Here is a 19,384-nt window from a genome sequence, read left to right as displayed (position 1 = left end):
AAGGACAAAAGAATGAAATATGCATTTATTGACTATATTTTATTTTGAAACTATTATATGTTAATTTTACTGTATAGCAAATAAATATTTTTGTTCATGTGAAGAAAAGCTTAAGAATTAAGACTGTTGATGAAAGAACAAGATAAGTAAGAAATATCAATATGAATTCCTAATTTTTATCTCAATAATGAAAACAAAATAATCTGCTATTGCCCTTCTCTGTCCACTGAAATGCCTAGAAATAAGATCAACTCTTAATCATGATGGTTAGGTTGCAGTAACAACTTCTGCTAAAAGGAAAAAAAGTCTTTGAAGATGGATGATTCTAAACCTGAGTCACAAAATGTACACAAAGAGCCTGGAAAGTTGTACATGAGAAAGCAAGAAAGCAAAATATTGAACACTTGGATATGTGCATATATTCAAAACACTCAACAGCAAAGAAGGAATATCTAGATCAAAAACAAAAAAAGACTGCACTGGATATATAAAAACCAGAAGTTCACAATGATAACACTGAAACCTTCCTACTAGAGGTTACTATAGCACCAATCCTTACTCTGAAAATTCACAGTCAAGAGGTTATTCTGTCTTTCCTGAAATAACTGCATTTCAGGGTTTCCTTTATGAAATCTTTTGTTACAGAATTCTATTTAAATAAAAAAGAGACAGAATTAGAATCACCACTTCACACCTGCTAATGAAGTAATGCATCAGTGAAACACAAGACAAATAACCCAGTTTCACCAATAAATCAATGGTGTAGAAACAAAAAGGGAAGGAAAGCTGTTTTAGAATAAGAGAAACTTAGAAAACATGACTGAATACACTTATGGTCCTTGTTTAGATCATTACTTAAGGAACTGCAACAAAGAGAATTTTTTAAAATTATTTATTTTATTTTTCACAGACTGCACTTTGATTCACTGCACACAAATGGGGCACATCACCCCATTTCCATGGTCATACACCATGTAGATTCATACCATCCATGCAATCACACATATACATAGGGTAACGATGTCTGTCTCATTCCTAAGACAATGACAGAAGCTTCTATATCTACAACATATTAGATACCATCAAGGAATTATAGCCAGTATTTTGAGATGATAATGCCATCAGGACTTACAGTGGTAATTCAAATCAAAGCAAAAACAAAGAGGTCCTTATCAGTGACACAGACTAAATTATTTGCAGGCAAACTGACTTTATGCCTGGAATATAGGATTCAGGAGACAAAATCGAAAGTAAAAAGGAACAATAGGGGAATAGATGGAAAAGTGGCAGAATATTCATAAATGTTAAAATTTAGTGATAGGTATATGAGTTCATTATACTACTGTTTTTATGTAAGCTTGAAAATGCCCACAACAGAAAGAAGAAAGCTTCCTTATACGCACAAATGCACACACACATACACACACACATAAAATCAGACTGGTTTTCACACTACTTTTGCTTAGTATGAGGATAAATTATAAGTTGAGACTGAAAGAAAAAGCAGTTAGGATCTCACTTAGGCAATCCAAACAAGACAAGAAATGTAGAGCTGAGTTAAGGTAGTCTTAATAGGAATGGGAAAAAGTAAAAAAAAAAAAAAAAAAGTATTGGAAAGATGATGTTACAAAGATGGTGATTTACTGCATTTAGAGAAAAGTCAACAACAACTTCCAGGTTTCCGGCTTATTTAATTGTATAGATGATGGTGTCATATACTAATATAAGAAAACAAGAAATGGAATTAATTTAGAAGAGAAAAACACTACATTCTGCTGTAGAAATCATTAAGGCTAAAAGGCCAATGAATTTTCCAGGTGCCCATTATCTGATAGGAATCTAAGTACAGATCTAGCAGCAAAGTGACTGATACAAGTCAGAGAGTTGTCAATATTCAAGTGAAGCCATGACACTGGATGAAATCATTCTGGAGGATATGTGACAAATAGAAGGAAAGTACAGGAAAGACCAGAGAAACTGGAAGAATGAGAAGTAAACAGTGCCATATCCATGGGAAGGAGAATGACAATAATGAGTGAATCAAATGTACTGAATGATGCAAAGTAGTCAATTGAGTTAAAGAAATAGGGAGTTTTGCTAGGATTAGGGAATTAAATATTTATTGATTTTGGGCAGAAAAATTTCAGTTAGGCAGTCAAACAAGATGCCATATTACAGTGTCTTCTGCAATTCATAAAAGAGAATAAAGTATGGACTTAAAGTACAAGCGATTTTTCAGCAAGGAGGAAAAGAAAGCAAACTATGGGGTGGTAGCTACAAGAAGACAAGAGGTCAAGGGAGTTGTTAGTTTTAGTTGGAAAATCTGTATGTGTTCAAAAGATGATGGAAAGCAATGAATTCTTCTACAGAGTTGAAATGTAATGCCTTTGGGAGCGGTGAAGTAATAAAACTATTTTCAGTTAAATTTCTTAAGGCCAAATAGAAGACAAGTCATAAGTGGAAAGATAAACTTGAATATGCACTAAACTTCATATAAATGAAAACAAGAAAATAAACATTCATGCCCTTGCTCTACATTAAATAAGAAAACTCATTTATACTTGTTTCCTTAATCTGTTTCTTTAAAGCCAATAATATTGGGAATAATTATTTTCAGTAACTGTTTACAGGATGTCTAACTCTGCTAGACTCTAAGGAGAACATATCCCTCTTCCCTTCAAGTACTCCAGTGCTTCAATAGACCAATACATAAACGGCTAATTCTATAAACTACTTAAGCAGCATCAAGAGATAAAATTTAGGCATAAGAGGAAACTGGAAAAATTCAAGAAAATAATAGAAGAAAGATAAAAATTTAATGACAAAGTATCTATCTTTATGGTTCATTTAACTTGTTATAAAAAAATTCCCCTAAGTCAAAAAAGTTTTTTTAAATTCAAATATTTAGGATTAATGAAGGTTAAGAGTATTCCAAAGGACCAAACTGTGTTTGTAACATATGGGACAAAATGGTCAGGAAAAAAAGTATTATTAATAATGGAATTTGAGTAACAATTCTTTATTCATCTTTTTGTGCATATATGCATGTTTATGTGTTTAATTCATAAACATACCCCAAAGATAAATAGCCCTTAATGGTTAAATTAAATTAATTTTATGAGTATAAAACAAGTCTCAAATTAAATAAATATGCACATACTGCCCTCATGGGGCAATAATATGTAGTTCATTAAAATGTAAGTAGAAAATGTATTGAACTCCTTGGACATAATTTATTCCCAATTATCCTAGCCAATGAAGGAGCAGCACTGTATGACTAATAACATAATAAATCATCTAAAACTCATTTCTACATGTATTTTTGCTTAGGTTAAGTCACTTTCCTAGTAGAAGAAAAACAGCCCTGTATTTTGATGCATGTTGGGACAGTTAAGTGGCCTGGATCAGGTCTCTATTCATGGGTAATACAAAAATTGATAACACATGGATAAATAATCAAGTTAGCCTTTAAATGCCATAAATGGTGTTTTATGTTTTTGTTTTCCTTATTTGGTCTAAGTACATTTTACTACCAACCTCAAATTGTAGACATTTATAAAAGAGAAAAATTAAAAGAAAATTACTTACAATAACACATGTTGGGACTTCACGAAGAGAATATTCCACTTTGTTGGGAAGTTCTTGATTGCCTACCAGCTCACACACAGCAGGATAGGATAACAAGTTCACCAGTGCTAGAAAAGACTTGTAAGGAGGGGAGAAAAGAATCATTTGAATACTTCTTTTCCTTTTTCTAACAATATCCAAGGAAAGAGTCATTAATGCAAAATATTATATTTGTTTCACTTGTGAAGGTTAATTTTTTAAAAGTTCAATTAATCTACATCAATATATAATACTTATACATATAAGCACAAAATATTTAATAATATAGCACCAAAGATGCATGATACTACAACTATTACAGAACACACCAGAAGAGTTAGAAAACATTTTAATATGTTATGTATCTCTTGAAAAGTTTTACAAAAAAAAAATAAAATTATCCATGTTTGTCATTCTTCCTATTACTATATCTGACAGTCAAGAAAATAATACTTAGGGACTCTAGGGCAAGATAATACACTCTATATTTTCTTGCCCTCAGTCCATAAGATCATCTTTTAATATATCCACTAGAAATCCAACAAGACTATATACATTGTAGTTACTTTTAAAGAGTCATGACTTTTCCTATCAAAACCAGCTCATTTTTCCAGTACAATCTTGCCAAGTTAATTCCTCCATGAAACCTTTAAACTTTGTTTAATCTTCTTAAAAGCAAAGTAAGAGTATTTTTTCAGGCACATTTCATTCTTTGGCTTCCCAGTTCAAAAGCATCACCAAACACCAAGTCTAAACTCCTCGAATTGACATTCAAGATACTTTACCCAATAAGTGACATCCTTCTTCTCTTCCATTTCAAAATCCTCATTCCACTACTCCCCAGCTTGAAGTCATCACTTCAATCAAATATGACTTCATCCTCCTCCTACTGATTGCCACCTCAACAGACTTTTTCTACTCACTCTAACAAGCTCCTTCTACCACTTCACTAAGTTTTCAAGATTCTCACTACATCTTGTCATAAGACTTTCCAATTAACTCCATCTACTTCTAGAAGTTCTTTACTCTGTCAATACTTACATCTTTGGCTTGTATAATATTAATTGTAGTTATTTATAGTCATTAAATGTTCTGCTTAACAGTTTAAAATTTTAAACAATTTCCACTACACTCAGAAAATTAAAATTTGTGAAAATTAAAAAGAACACTTAACCCAATCTCTCACCTAATACCTGGGAAAACTTAAGTTACCAGATAAATGGCTGGGCCAAAGACACATACTCAGAAGAGTGGTAACAGAACTACTTTATATTTTCTTATTTTCAGGTTAAAATTACTCACTGCAAATCATAATATACTCTTTTATTTAAAAGTATAACCCTTCCACAGTCCTTGTTTTAAAAAATGGAAAGTAGAATACATTTTATATCTCTTCCCTTATACTAAATGCAGTGTTACTTAAATAATGGTGTTTTATGGTGAACCTATTTAATTTGCAGGGATTTAAAACAAATGCTCTTTCTGGATAAAATATGAACTTACATTAAGTTTTTTAAAGTATCCATATTTTCCCCATAATGTGATATTCCTTAAAATAAAGATGGCATTTCTAACCAACATGGAAAAGAACATAATCTGTGACTTAAAGCTAATATCTGGATAGCTATAAAATTATCAATGACTAAATAAACATAACAACTTAGTTGTCATTTAAAGTCAGCTGACTACTCTAAAAGTATGCACTAAGGAAAAAAGCTGATTATCAAGAATGAATGTTTAGGGAGTACATCTATTAACCACATATAAAATGAACTTCAGGGAAACTAAAGGGTTCATGGCCAACAAGGAAACCACTGCACAAATTAATCACCAGGTATTGACTACAAAGATGATTAATGAAACAGATTTCGATATAGCCTGACTTTAATTCAATTCAATTTATCATGAAAATATAAACTCAAAGAACAAGTTAAAATGCTTTATAATTTTGATATGCAACATTTCATAATGATCTTAATATCAATCCAACAATATTTGGATACTATTATAAATAAATCTTTTTATGCTTAAAAGTAGCTTTTCTAACTATAACAATAACATCATAAAAAATAAAATTTTAAAGTCCATTTTGATAGAAAAAGGCATATAGTCTTTATATATCACATATATCACAATACATTCAGGGTTTCTGTATTATTTACCTATGAATGACCCCATCTGTAAATACAGAACTCCCTCCTCTTAAGAAACAAAACAATTTGGACCACATATAATTGTGGTAACTTCTTATATTCTACTCTAAACAAATTAATGAAAACAATTCAATGAATGTATGTAAACTAAAATAACCTGAACAGAATTTTAAAGAGACTTGAGAGGATTTCAGTAGCTTGTACTCTAGAAGAAACAAACCCATTTCTCAAATGCAACTCAATTTTAAAAATAAAAGCATAATGCAAAATTGGGTTGTATTAAGCAGTTCTGCAACTGAAAATATTTACAATTTACATTAGTTTCCTACAAAAATAAATTATAAGGTACTACTAGTATCAGACATTAATTTACCTTAAAATTTGTGATAGCTCAAAATAGAAATCTACACATGACTATTTTGAAGAAATGAATATGGCTCAGTACAATAATAAGGAAACAAATGGGAGGATCAAATATTTAATACAGTTTAAAACTAAAGCATAAAAGTAATCACCTAAAGCCACAAACTTTTCCTTGCTTTAAAAATCTTTCAGGTTGATAATGATCATCTATTCACTTATTCATTCAGAATAGTTTAACTCCAGAAGGTTATCAGTAGTTGTGCCAGATGCTAATAATAAAAAATCTGAATAAAGGAATAGTCCTTGCCCTCAAGGACTCACAGTGTAGTATAGGACAAATACACTATGAGATCACTTAAATCAGTGCCTTAAATAGCCTGATGGTACTGTACCATAGAGAGGGGTGGTGGGTATAATGAGGATGACACTGCATAGCAAAGTGGAGAGAGGTGGGAAAGATGGCTACAGAGGAGCAGGCTGGCAGGCAAGCAGAGCTGTGGCTGTTCAATAACCTCCATCTTTATCCTCTATGAAAAAAGGAACTAAAAACTGTTTTCAGAAAAGAAGTGAAAATTGTGTTCTACATTTTCAATAGAAAGTTATAAAGAAAATTATTTTGATGGTATCCAGAAAAATGGCTCAAAAAGGTAATTTCAAGGCTAGGGGTGTAACTCAGTGGTACAGCATACGTCCAGCATGCATGAGGCCCTGGGGCCAGCACAAGGAAAAAAAAAAAAAAAAGTGACTGCAGGAGAAAATAAGCGAGAGTATAACAGGGGTCCAATTCATGCATTCAACCTCTGGTGTTCAGTTCAGTTATATGTATTTTTAAAGAAATTTGCCAACTTTAATTGTTAAACTAATGGCACAAATCCTAATTTTCACATATTAGTCTTTTAGATCTGTGGGATCTTTGGTCACACTACTTTCATTATTAATACTTATAACTTTGGATCCTTCCCTGATCAATCTGAGGGTTTATTTCAAAGAAAAAAACATTTGACTGTTATATTTCTCTAGTTTGTCTTTGTTTCATTGATTTCTGCTCTAATCTTTATTATGCTTTCCGCTTTTGCTTTGGATATAATTTGTTCTTTTTCTAGTGTCCTTGAGTAGAGACTTTAATCATTAATTTTAGATTTTTCTTATTTTCTAATATAAACATTAAAGCTAAAAATATCACTCTTAAAACATACATCCACAAATTTTGATACACTAAATTTCCATCCAGTTTGAAATATTTCTCAGTGCCCTTACTAACTTTGTCTTTGAGCTGCCTATTATTTAGAAGCATGATGTTTAATTCCCAATTTTTCTAGTTTCTAGTTCTTGAGTTTTTATTCATCCTATTACTGTCATAGAACATACTTCTTATGCCAACTATCTTAATTTACACTTCCATGTAGTGTAGATTTGTCTCTCTGCAAGTGCCATGTGCTCTGGAAAATGTGTATTGTGCAGTTATTTAATATAGTATTTTGTAAGTATTCATTAGATTAAGTGATTAATAGTGGCATTCATATCATAAAATGAAATACCTGTGAAATTTGTTCTATCAATTGCTAAAACAGATACAAAAATTTTCAACTGATTGTTGAGTTGCCTTTTTCATCCTTAAATTTTATTTTAATGTTTTGTATGTTCTGAATCTGTTAAGAGCATAACTGATTTAATTATATTTTACTAATGAAATGACCATATTATCATTATGAAATATTTATCTTAATCTGTTACTATGTTTTAATAGTTTTTTTAATGAAGACTTTGTTTAATCTTTTTGATGTCTTCTGTTCTATTTTTAGAAGTTTTGAAATTTTTTTTAGCTGTACTTCTTTGTATTTTTAATGAATTCCTAAAGAAATATTGCCTAATAGAACTTTCTGTGGTGATGAAAAGGTTAGATAATATGTATTGTACAACATGGTACTCACTAGTCATAAGTGTTGAGCACATAAGACATGATTAATATAACTGAGGAAATAAAGTTTAAAATCTTATTTAACATAGATTTACATCACACAAGGATTTTGCCTACCATATAAGTACAGTTGAAGAGGGAGGGAAGGGGAGATGAAGAAAGGGGACTGGAATGGAAATAAACTTTTGAGTGTACCTAATTATGTTTGAAACTCTATAAATATTGTCCAAAGTCTAAAATTCAAATGTCTGGTAATTTGGAATTGTATATCATGCATCATGAGAACACACTGATTACACTACTGAGATTCTGGATTTGGTTTTATTCCCTAAAGAGAATGTATTTTTTTTCTAACTTAGCAGTTAATGTTGGCTGGATTCAACCTCTAAACTCTGACATCTTTGGTAGGCATGATCTGCTACCTCTACAAAATTACAGAATTCACATCTGCTTCAAAGTGTAGGGGTTAACCTATGTTTAATTCATTATTTAAGGGTTAGGTCACATATCTGGGCAAGTGACATCTACATGGGACTATCTTTTCCAAGGAACCACTTCCATTTTCCAGCTGCTTTGTAGTACTAAAATGTATATTCTGGTTCTTTAGAGGATTTAGATTGTGCATTTCTATCTGTGGAGTACCAACTAGTATCTGTCCTCAAGCAAAAATTTGATAAATCCAGAATGTCAAGCAGTACCATTCTCTTCATTCATACATTGAGTCTCTTCCATTTTCTGCCTATTTATTCATCATTGCAATACTTTTAACTGTTCTTTTTAAATTATTTTTCCAGAATTTGTATTTTTACAGGAGTGAAATGGTCTACTAGAAAGAAGAAATTCTGAAATGCTGGGTTTTAATTTTTTATATATATCTAATTTTATGACAAACTTTGGATAAAAACTACCAACACAGCCAGGTGTGGTGGCACGTGCCTGGAATCCCAGGACCTCAGGAGGGTGAGACAGGAGGATCACGAGTTCAAAGCCAGCCTCAGCAAAAGTGAGGCACTAAGCAACTCAATGAGACCCTGTCTCTAAATAAAATACAAAATAGGGCTGGGGATGTGGCTCAGTGGTCGAGTGCCCCTGAGTTCAATCCCTGGTACCCCAAAAAAAAAAAAACCCCACACTCGCATAAAGTCAATTTAGGAATCATCATTTCATTTAAATGAAATGAATATGGTAAATGTAAAAAAGTCATTTAATTGTAAAGAACACTGTGTGGGTGCTTAAAGTTTCTTCTGCCACATTATTCTAAATGATAGCATCTTCTCTCTGCCCAGCATACTTTCAAATAATCATGATAATTTTCTATTAAACTCAAGCCTAAGGGCAAAAAACTTTTGGATTTTTGTTTTGGTTACTTGGATTTTGTTTGTTTGGGGATCTGTTTCTTTATAACATAAGTGGTATGTTATTACTCTTTGTTAAGGGAAAGAACTCTAATAAAAATAATATGAAAGAAAAGCATCTTTATAAATATCATTACCAAGGAACATTGATATTTTTTATTCACTAAATTTATTTTGAAAAAAAAAAAAAAGAAAGAAAACAAACTAGGTATGGAAAAGAGGGAAAGGCATATTTAGGAAAATCTGCTAGTTGTAACTAAACATAGATAAGGCCTGAATGAAGTCATTTCTGTAAGATACATTTCAAATATGTATATTACTTGTTAAATAACTTCTTACCTTTTGACAGCTTCGATCAATAGGATCCACTGGAGTAGATCTGGGATGTGTTACCCTAACATCATCTCTTCCACATTCCAGATTGGACCATAATTCAGTTATAAGTGCACTAATAAACCCTAGGAAAAATTATTATTTTATGTCATATTTATAGTATAATATTTCTTTAGATTATGGAAAAAAAAATGATCATCTCTGTGAAAGACTGGTCTAGTCTCACTGAAGAGAAATACTTGCTTATTCTATAAGAAATAATGTCCAATCTTGATAGAAATGATATCTGCTATTGTCAGTATATTTTTATGATACCTCGACACCATAAAAATCTTCTATGAATAAATTTTGAGAAACTGTTTCTCTGAAGGACTGCTGAATTCTGAGTTAAAGCTTTCATTCTTGGCCAATAACTGCACTGTTTTTCTTTTAAAAAATGATAAGATTTACACTTTGCTCTGCAAATGAGGCAACAGCATAAGGCAGCCTGAAAGGTTGTGTGCTTTGGTATGAGAAAAAGAGAAAAGAAGGTATAAGGGAACAAAGTAGGGATCCAAAGAACAGAAGTATATTTCTTTGGAATTCCAATTCCATGCTTTGAAAAATTTCACATTTCATATAACTTTTGCTTCAATACAGACATGGCATGAGGAAGGAGAGAGAGAGAAAGAGGGGGAGAGACATCCCTTCATCATGACAAAATATAAACTCCAAAGGCACTCCCCCAATGACCTACCTACTGCAGTCACACCCCCACCTACTTTCAGCTACAGAAGAGGAACTGAATAACTGAAAGCAGGTGGGGTGCAGCTGGAGTAGGTAGATCATTGGAGGTGTGCCTTTGAGGTTTGTATTTTGTCTCTCTCTCTCTCTCTCCCTGCTTCCTAGTGCCATGTCCTCAGTTGTTTTCCTCTGCCAAACTTTTCCACCATGATGTCCTGCCTCACTGTGGGCCTTGAGGAATACAGTTGGCCATATATGAACTGAGACCTCTGAAACCATAAGTCCCAAAGTAAACATTTCTTCCTCTCATTGTTCTTGTTGGGTCTTTTGGTCACAGCAGCAAAAGAGTTGACTAAAAAACAGTCTTTAAATACTTCTCATGTCTCATATTTACTTTGAAAAACCAAATCATACAGAAAATATAAAAACATAACATCTAATAATAATCTTGCAAGCTCATAAGATTTGAATAGCAAGGGTCCTCTCCTATAACAGAAAAATACAAGCTCTAAAAACAAAAATATCAGAGTTAAAATTTTAAATCTGCCTGGTTTATTAGGTGTACATTTTTGTAAAGATTCCTTGGCTTCCTGGGAGCCCAGTTCCCCCATTTGAAAACTGAAGTAATTACAGTAAGTTTCAGGGTTACCATGAAGTATAAGTGGGATGATAAATGCAAAGTTCTGAGTATTGTAACCCAAGACATCATAGGAGCTCAGGCAGCAGAAATCATTCTCCTTTTGTTCTGAAAAAAAACTACACTTAATCCTCTCATGAAGAGCTTGATAATTTGATGATATGAGGCTCAGGAGCTTAATGACCAAGAGTAAGATCAGAAATTGAATGTAGTCTTCAAGTGCTTCAATTAATTTGCTTTTATATATTATATACCACACGGTTTTTATTCTAAGAAGAAGAAAAAGTAAGCAGTTCAGTTTAGGATACTTGTTGCTAAAAAACATGTTTCATTATACAAGTAGCACAAATTAATTCAGTCAAAAATTAATTTAAAATGTACTGTAGGAAAATATTTTTGTTTAAGGAGAGATTCAGTACTGATCATCGATGTCATGATTCATCAACTCTAAGCTTTGAAAATACAATCATTTTCTCTATTAGGAATTATATCTTGTTCAGTGCTCAGTAAACCTTAACATATGACACATTAAACGCCCAGTATTTTAACTTCTTACAAATCCAATTGATATCGAATAATACTAATTATAAACTCCAAAGATAGTGTGTAGGCTAAGTGATGAGAAACACTTTCAAAGAAGGAAAGAGGAAGAAAAAGTATAAGGAAATGGATAAAAGAACTTAAGAATAAATATCCTGATATTTGATCATACCAGTTAACTCTTCTGTGGGCTTGCTCAATCTAAATAACTATACTTTTAATTAACATAAAACACTTACCCGAATTTTGTAGTGCTACTGCCCCTGCTGCTGTTGATGCCACTTGTGTCACCAAAACTCCATAGCCAAACTTTTTCTGCCTGCTGATCTAACGAGATAAATAAGATAGCAAAAATAAGCAAAAAAAAAAAAAAAAAACACATTGTGCTAATGTTTTCACATTATGTGTAGTTACTGCTTTTATTAAGATTACAATATTAGACATTCCTTCAAGAGGATAACAGCGGAAAAAAAATAAATCAAAACGTTATATATAAATGAGTCTATACTATTTTGACAATCTTATTTCAGATCTGCATTCTGCTTCTAACTCTATAACCTTCAATAAGTTACTCACCTTTCTTGAACTAAGTCTCCTCAAACACAAAATAAGAAACAGAGCAGATGAAGAGTGAGAGAGTATCCAACTCTAAATTTTATTACCCTACTATTACTTTTTTAGGTTGGTTCCTCAATAAATTGTCCTCATTAACAAACCTCTACTGACTACCAGTTTTACTGAGCTTTCAAGCACTCTAACAACCTTTGGTTTCTTCTTAAAATGACAAATATTTTTAGAGGCACTATTCCTAAAGAAGGGAATAAACACAGAGAATCATAGTTATTAATATACCAGTTTCTAAGCGAGCACTGTAAAAATTCTCAAATAACTTGTTTTACAAATATTATATGTATTCAGGATACAGTACAGAAGTGCATATATCTGTTAGCATCAATCAGAATGAAAAATAAAGAGATATATTATAATATGCACCTCTGACTCTAGTCATGTTGACTTATAAAATGTCTGCCTTCTAAACAGCTACCTACCATTCAGAGTTTATATATTCTAAACATTTCGTTAAACATACCTGTTTTTGTCTCAGACTTTTAAAATATAAACTGTAGTCTCAGTTTTAAGGGCAAAAACTAACAAGGAACTAAAAAAAACAAATGGGAAAGTAAGGTTAATTTCTCCAATTTTCTGTTGCCTGTGTCTTTATAAGTTTGTCTTCCTCTTCTATCTTTATTAGTCATATTTCCCATTTTCCTTAACTCATAATCCAATGTTCAATAAAAGAGGAATCATGCATTGGATGAAGACAACATGCCATACACTGAGGCACAGATATAACTATATCTATACTAGAGGTTTGCTTCAATAAAACAAAATAAAAACATGTATCTGTACATACAAACCTAATATCATGAGACTATGAACCAATAAAGATATATTTTATTCACCAAATGTAGTCAGGGCAAGTCATTCAGAAACTACTTGCTTTTCACAGGTACAGACAACAAAAAATTGAATTATTTATTTTCTTATAGATTTTAAAAAAAGCAGAAAATTATAATTAAAGACAGTAAGAAAGGAAAAAACAGGCATCAAGCAACCTAATAATGTCAAACACCACATCTGCCATAAGACAGGAAAAGAATAACACTTTTAAACTGCTAAGAAAACAAAGTACACTTGATCTTAGTCAGAGGCTGATAAGCAACAGAGAAAAACACTTAAAATCTATAAAGCACCAATTTTAAAAAGCAAAAATAAGTAGAAGGAAGACCCATAGAGCAGAGGAAGGAGAAATAGGAGAGGAAATGAGGAAGTACAGGGCACTGAAACAAGGCAAAATATAGTCCATGTATGTATAATTATGTCAAAGTGAATCCCACTATTACATAAACTATAACGCTCTGATAAAAAAAACATTTTTTTTGAAAAAGCATAACTTAGATATTAATAGACCAGAAGTCTAGGAATATATACTCACAAGAAAGCTGAATACAACTCAATGACCTCTGACTATCTGATTAAAGATTAACTAATATTGTAAATTTTATTTAACAGTAGAATATAATCCCTCTATAAATAATTTTGTGTCTTTTTAAACACTGAAGCATAAACATTCAACACATACATTTAGACTCAAGATTTTTTCCTCCAGAAGTTACACCCAGTTTCAGTATATCCAGATGTTTGATATCATATTTATAAAACAGCTGGATGATTAACTGAATTTTTAAATTCCATCTGGCTGTTTGCAATTCTGTAAACACAGTTACAGACACCAATATCAACTCTAATGCTCTCCTAAAAAAAAAATCAAGTATTACGATGCTATATGGCTTTTTAATTGAGGCTTAATAACCTCTCCATGCACAGAAAATGGAATGATGCCCTTAATGGCTTTTATAACAACAAAAATTCCTTTTTCCTGTGACAGATGGTAATTCATACCTGTAATTTTTTTGCATATCGGTTGAACATAAATGTCACACACTCATTGATGGCACCTGTTCTTTGAAGAAGTAGCAATCCTTTGGGAGTGGCAGCAAAATTTAATAAATCATCTAACAAATTCTCTTCCCAAGCCATACTGAAACAGGTAAAAGAAAGGTAGAGCTTTCTTTAGTATACTCAACTAAAAAGAAAGATGATATTTCAGCTTGATGCCACCAGTAATTAAATTTATGAATACACAATGGTGGCTAATTACTCAATAGATATTTTTAAATAAAATTAAAAGAATGGTTTCTTTGATGTGATTTATTTTATTCTTATATCTTCTATACGAATACTTTTCCTTCACTGAATTAAATATTAACTTCACGTATCGGCATTTCCATACCACCATGACCCTCATGCATTCCTTAAGCTTATTCTACTCTCCCATTATAGTCTGCTGTTCCTGGAATCTCCAAGCCTTGACTCTCCACTATTTCTGTACTTTCTATTCATTATAAAATATCTATTTTCTGACTTTCTAAAGCATATTTTATGTATTATCATTTTTATTTTCATAGATTTTATTGTATTTGGCGGAAAGGTCATTATTTTTGCTCAGTACAGACCTATAAGGAAGGCCAACTATTTTCTCCAGAGAAAAAAATTAAAAGAATCCCTAAAAGAAAGGAAAGAAAATTGGAAAAGCACTGTACTACACACATATAAATAATTATTTGTCAACTAAAAATTTTTAAGATAGTGTTTAGAATTTTCCAGAATTGATAAAATACTCAAGGGACCAAGCATGATACAGAGATATAGCAAACATCAAAACAACAATTTTAAAAAGGTCATCAGAGAAATGATTAACCTACATTATCTAAAAACAAGGGGTTATACTGACAGGTTTATCAGTGACCATCAATTCCAGAAGACAATGAAGTAATAATAGTTCCTAATACTAATGAGAAATAATTCTGTACCTTAACACTTATACCCAGATACACTACACTTAAACATGAGAATATATGTGTAGGTGGCAAGAGACAGTGTCTGAGTGGGTTGGAAGAAAAAGAGACATTTTCAGATATAAAAGATAAGGAGTTTACCACTCTCAAATATATGTTAAAGAATAATTAAAGGATAACTATGTTTGGAAATTAAGACTATTAAAACATCATAAATTTTAAAATTAAAATTAAAACTACTAAACATATTCTACAAATTTAATTAGTATTTGACAGTGCAAAGAAATAAATTACAAAATTCTAGATAAATAAAATTGCATTTCAAGACATGATAAATATACCTTATCACTTTAAACTTTCATTTAAAAAAAGTATAGTTAAGCCGAGCATGATGGCACATGCCCGTAATCCCAGTGGCTTGGGAGCCTGAGGCAGGAGGATCGTAAGTTCAAAGTCAGCCTCAGCAAAAGCAAGAAGCTAAACAACTCAGACCCCATTTCTAAATAAAATACAAAATAGGGCTGGGGATGTGGCTCAGTGGCCAAGAATCCCTGAGTTCAATCCCCAGTACCTACATCACCCACCACAAAAAAAAGACATAGTTAAATATATACACAGCCATCCTAGAGATCTGACTTTACAAAAAAAAAAAAAAAAAAAAAAGATAAGTTATAAATTCAAAACCATTGGAGAGGAAGAAAATAGGAGAAAAGAACATTTTATCAATCTAAAATAATGCAGTAAAGGAGGAAAAAAGCAAAAAAAAAAAAAAATAGAACATCAACAGAAAATACAAAACAAAATAATAAACCCCACAAAATAGTATCAAAAAAATGTAAAATGTAAAAACCCTAAATTCACCTTAAAAAAAAATTTAAAGATTAGATCAAAACACAAGTACATCATGTCTGAAAATTCTTGAAAATTTTTGTTATAGGGAGAAAATAAAGTCTTACTGAGTTATCTGCAATAGTTTTAACTAATACAGTATGCAAATATAAATTAGAGCATAATAGACTTAGCAACATTAATATCATGAAATTTAAAACAAAGTTGGAAGAATGAGACATTATACAATTACTTACACACACACACACACACAAAATAACCAGCTTCCAGTGAAGAACATTCTTTTCAAGCAAACAGATTTCTTTTTTCAACTGACCCTTTAACAGGTCACAAAGTAAATTCAACCAATGTTAAAAAAAAAAAAAAATACACATGCAATCCATGGTCTCTGAAAAGAATATAAATCAAGAATAAAATAAAGTAGTAACAACTATTAAAAATAGAAAATACATTCCAAATATTTCACATATTAGAGAGTAAAATAAAATAAAAATTTCAAAAAGTATCTAGAACATCTTAATGATGAAAGTGTTATACATCAAAATGCGTTAGTGTGGCTGATGTAGATTTATTCTCTCAATCTCCCTTCTCAAGCCCTTTTTCACTTTCCTACAGAAGTGAGAGAGGTTGAGAAGGAGGGAGAAAGAGAGAGCATTATTAAAATCAAAATTCAATCTTAAAAACAAATGTAATAAATTGATCAAAAATGCTAACAATAAAAAAGAAGATAATGACAACTAGATAACATTTTAAATTATACACAACTACTCAAATGAATTTATAAAAATAATATGTAAAAGAGATAAAACACTAATTTTTTAAGAAAACATAAACAAAAGTCAGAAGAAATGCAAATCTGAGACATTAGCCGTTAAAGAAGAAAAGTGGGGGAAACACATGAACTTCAAAGCCATATCACTAGATGACATGAAGGAATACATATAATTCCGGGGAATAAAAGTATACACATATTTTAGTAGACCTTTTCTAATATTGTTTAAATTCCCTTCAAATTTTAGTAAAAATATTCAAATTTTCAAGACAGATCAGACCACGGAATTTCATTGCCCTATCTTTTGGGGGAGGGGCAGTGGCAAAGACTGCTTTGTTAGCTTCAAGAACTACATTCTTCAAATGGCTAAGTATGGAGGGTTAGATGCACTCATGGATATTTAGTTTCCGGTGTTTAATTTTGAGGAGATCACAGGTAGAATTGAACTTCACAGTTCAAAGAGTCCCTCCAATTTTACCAAGGGCACCTTGAAGATGGATTGGGGTAGTTTTGTCATCTTGTTTTACTCTGTGATTACATTTTTCTCTATGGTGATCCTAACAGTAGTCTCACATAACTTGTAGTCACTGATACAAGCCAAATCAGACTTATAGAAATTATGTTTGAAGTTTTGAGTCAGTCTCTATATTGAAAGGACATCAATATCCAACATTATTATGCATCAGCTTCTACCTTCCATATAGTAAGCACCCATAAATGGGAGCACAAAATATAAGATCAAAATGCTTAAAACACAAAAATATTACTTTCTTTCTTTTTTAAAATTATTTTTTTTTTTATTTTTTACAGACTGCATTTTGATTCATTGTACAGAAATGGGGTACATCATTTCATTTCTATGGTTGTGCACGATGAAGATTCATACCATTTGTACATAGGGTAATGATGTCTGTCTCTGTCTCATTCCACAATTTTTTATACCCCCACTCCCTCTCATTTCCTTCTACATAATCTAAAGTTCCTCCATTCTCCTCTCACTCCCCACCCCACCCCACTCCCATTATATATCAGCGTCCACTTCTCAGGGAAAACATTCGGCCTTTGGTTTTTTGGGATTGGCTTATTTCACTTAGCATGATATTCTCCAATTCCATCCATTTATTTGCAAATGCCATAATATCATTCTTTTTTGTGGCTGAATAATATTCCATTGTGTATATATATCACAGTTTCTTTATCCATTCATCTGTTGAAGGGCATCTAGGTTGGTTCCACAATTGATTATTCTTTCTTAACTTTATCTTTATCACATCAGTATTAATCTTACTGTCACTGTCATTTAGAAATTAGGATCTTGGGTTAGGGAAAATTTTATTCATTAATTCTTTCAATGATTCCCTCAAGAAATACTTATCAGGTGCCTGCTATTGCAGGTATAAGCCTAGTAAACCATTCCAGATGGTTGTTCATTCAGGTTTTACCACAGAATCAAGGAACAAATAATGCCTATATTTCATATCAGCTATTTCATTTAAAAAAAGATCAAAGAAAACTCTATTAGGTAAAGTGAATTCTGATGAAAAAAATGAAATCAACAGTTCTGACTGTATTTTATCAACAACTTTATTATATCTTTTATTTCTCTAAGACACTGTAATGGATAATTTAGATATCAACTTAAGTAAGGAATACCTAGAGAACTGATAAAGAATTATTTTGGGGTGAGTCTATGAGGGTGTTTCCAGAAGAGATTAATAATGTAAGAATCTCAGGGGGATAAGTGAGGAAGATCTACCCTCATGCAGAAAGGCACCATCAGTTGACTGGAAGCTGAGACAGAACACAAAACAGAGAAGGGGGAATTGCCCTGTCTCTCACCTAGAACTGGGATATCCTCTTCTTCTCGCCTTTGAAATTGGAACTCCAGGCTATTTGGCCTTTGGGCTCCAAGACGTATAGTAGAAGACCGTCAAGTCCTCAAACCTTCAGACTTTGAGCAACATTATCAGCATACTCAGTGTCTCCAACTTACGACAGAGTCTATGGTGGGAGTTAGTTTCTATAATCACATGAGTCAATTCCCCTAAATATATGGGGATTTATATATACGTATGGTTATATAAATAGATCCTACTTGTTTTGTCTCTATGAAGAGCGCTAACACAGACAATAATATCAGGTGTTGGAAGACCTCCTTTTTCCCTGGCATCAAGTTTCTGTGTAGAAACTACAGTGAAAACTACAGAACGTTAAGGAAAGAAAATGAAGACCTCAGAAAATGGAAAGATGTTCCATGTTCTTGGATAGGCAGAATATTGTCCAAATGGCCATAATACCAAAAGCGCTATACAGATTTAATGCAATTCCTATTAAAATACCAATGACACTCTTCATAGAAATAGGAAAAGCAGTCATGAAATTCACTTGTAAAAATAAGAGTCCCAGAAGACCCAAAGCAATCCTTAGCATGAAAAGTGAAGGAGGAGGCATCACAATACCAGAACTTAAATCATAGTACAGAGCTACAGTAACAAAAACAGCATAGTACTGGCACCAAAACAGATATGAAGACCAATGATACAGAATAGAAGATAGAGAGAAATGCACATAAATACAGTTATCTCATACTAGACAAAGGCGCCATAAACATACATTGGAAGACAGTCTCTTCAACGAATGATGCTGGGAAAACTAGAAATCCATATGTAGCAGAATTAAATTGAACCCCTATATCTCACCCTGCAAGAGGAAAAAT

General features: G+C 32.0%; 1 protein-coding gene across 2 annotated transcripts in view; it reads right to left on the bottom strand.

The window, feature by feature from the left end:
* The window catches only part of Tbc1d32 (TBC1 domain family member 32), a 301,835-nt gene that overhangs the window by 114,491 nt on the left and 167,960 nt on the right, over nucleotides 1-19,384 (bottom strand). For both annotated transcript variants that reach the window (XM_047558656.1, XM_047558654.1), the window contains exons 19-22: nucleotides 14,092-14,230; nucleotides 11,868-11,955; nucleotides 9,735-9,853; nucleotides 3,589-3,705 (exon numbers count right to left, since the gene is read on the bottom strand). In XM_047558656.1, the coding sequence (XP_047414612.1) occupies nucleotides 3,589-3,705; nucleotides 9,735-9,853; nucleotides 11,868-11,955; nucleotides 14,092-14,230 (463 nt within the window). The remainder of the gene's footprint in view (nucleotides 1-3,588; nucleotides 3,706-9,734; nucleotides 9,854-11,867; nucleotides 11,956-14,091; nucleotides 14,231-19,384) is intronic.

This window comes from Sciurus carolinensis, chromosome 7 (genome assembly GCF_902686445.1).
Source record: "Sciurus carolinensis chromosome 7, mSciCar1.2, whole genome shotgun sequence".
NCBI lineage: Eukaryota > Metazoa > Chordata > Mammalia > Rodentia > Sciuridae > Sciurus > Sciurus carolinensis.
Note: the sequence above shows the minus strand (reverse complement) of the source record. Positions and strands in the feature narration are given on the sequence as shown.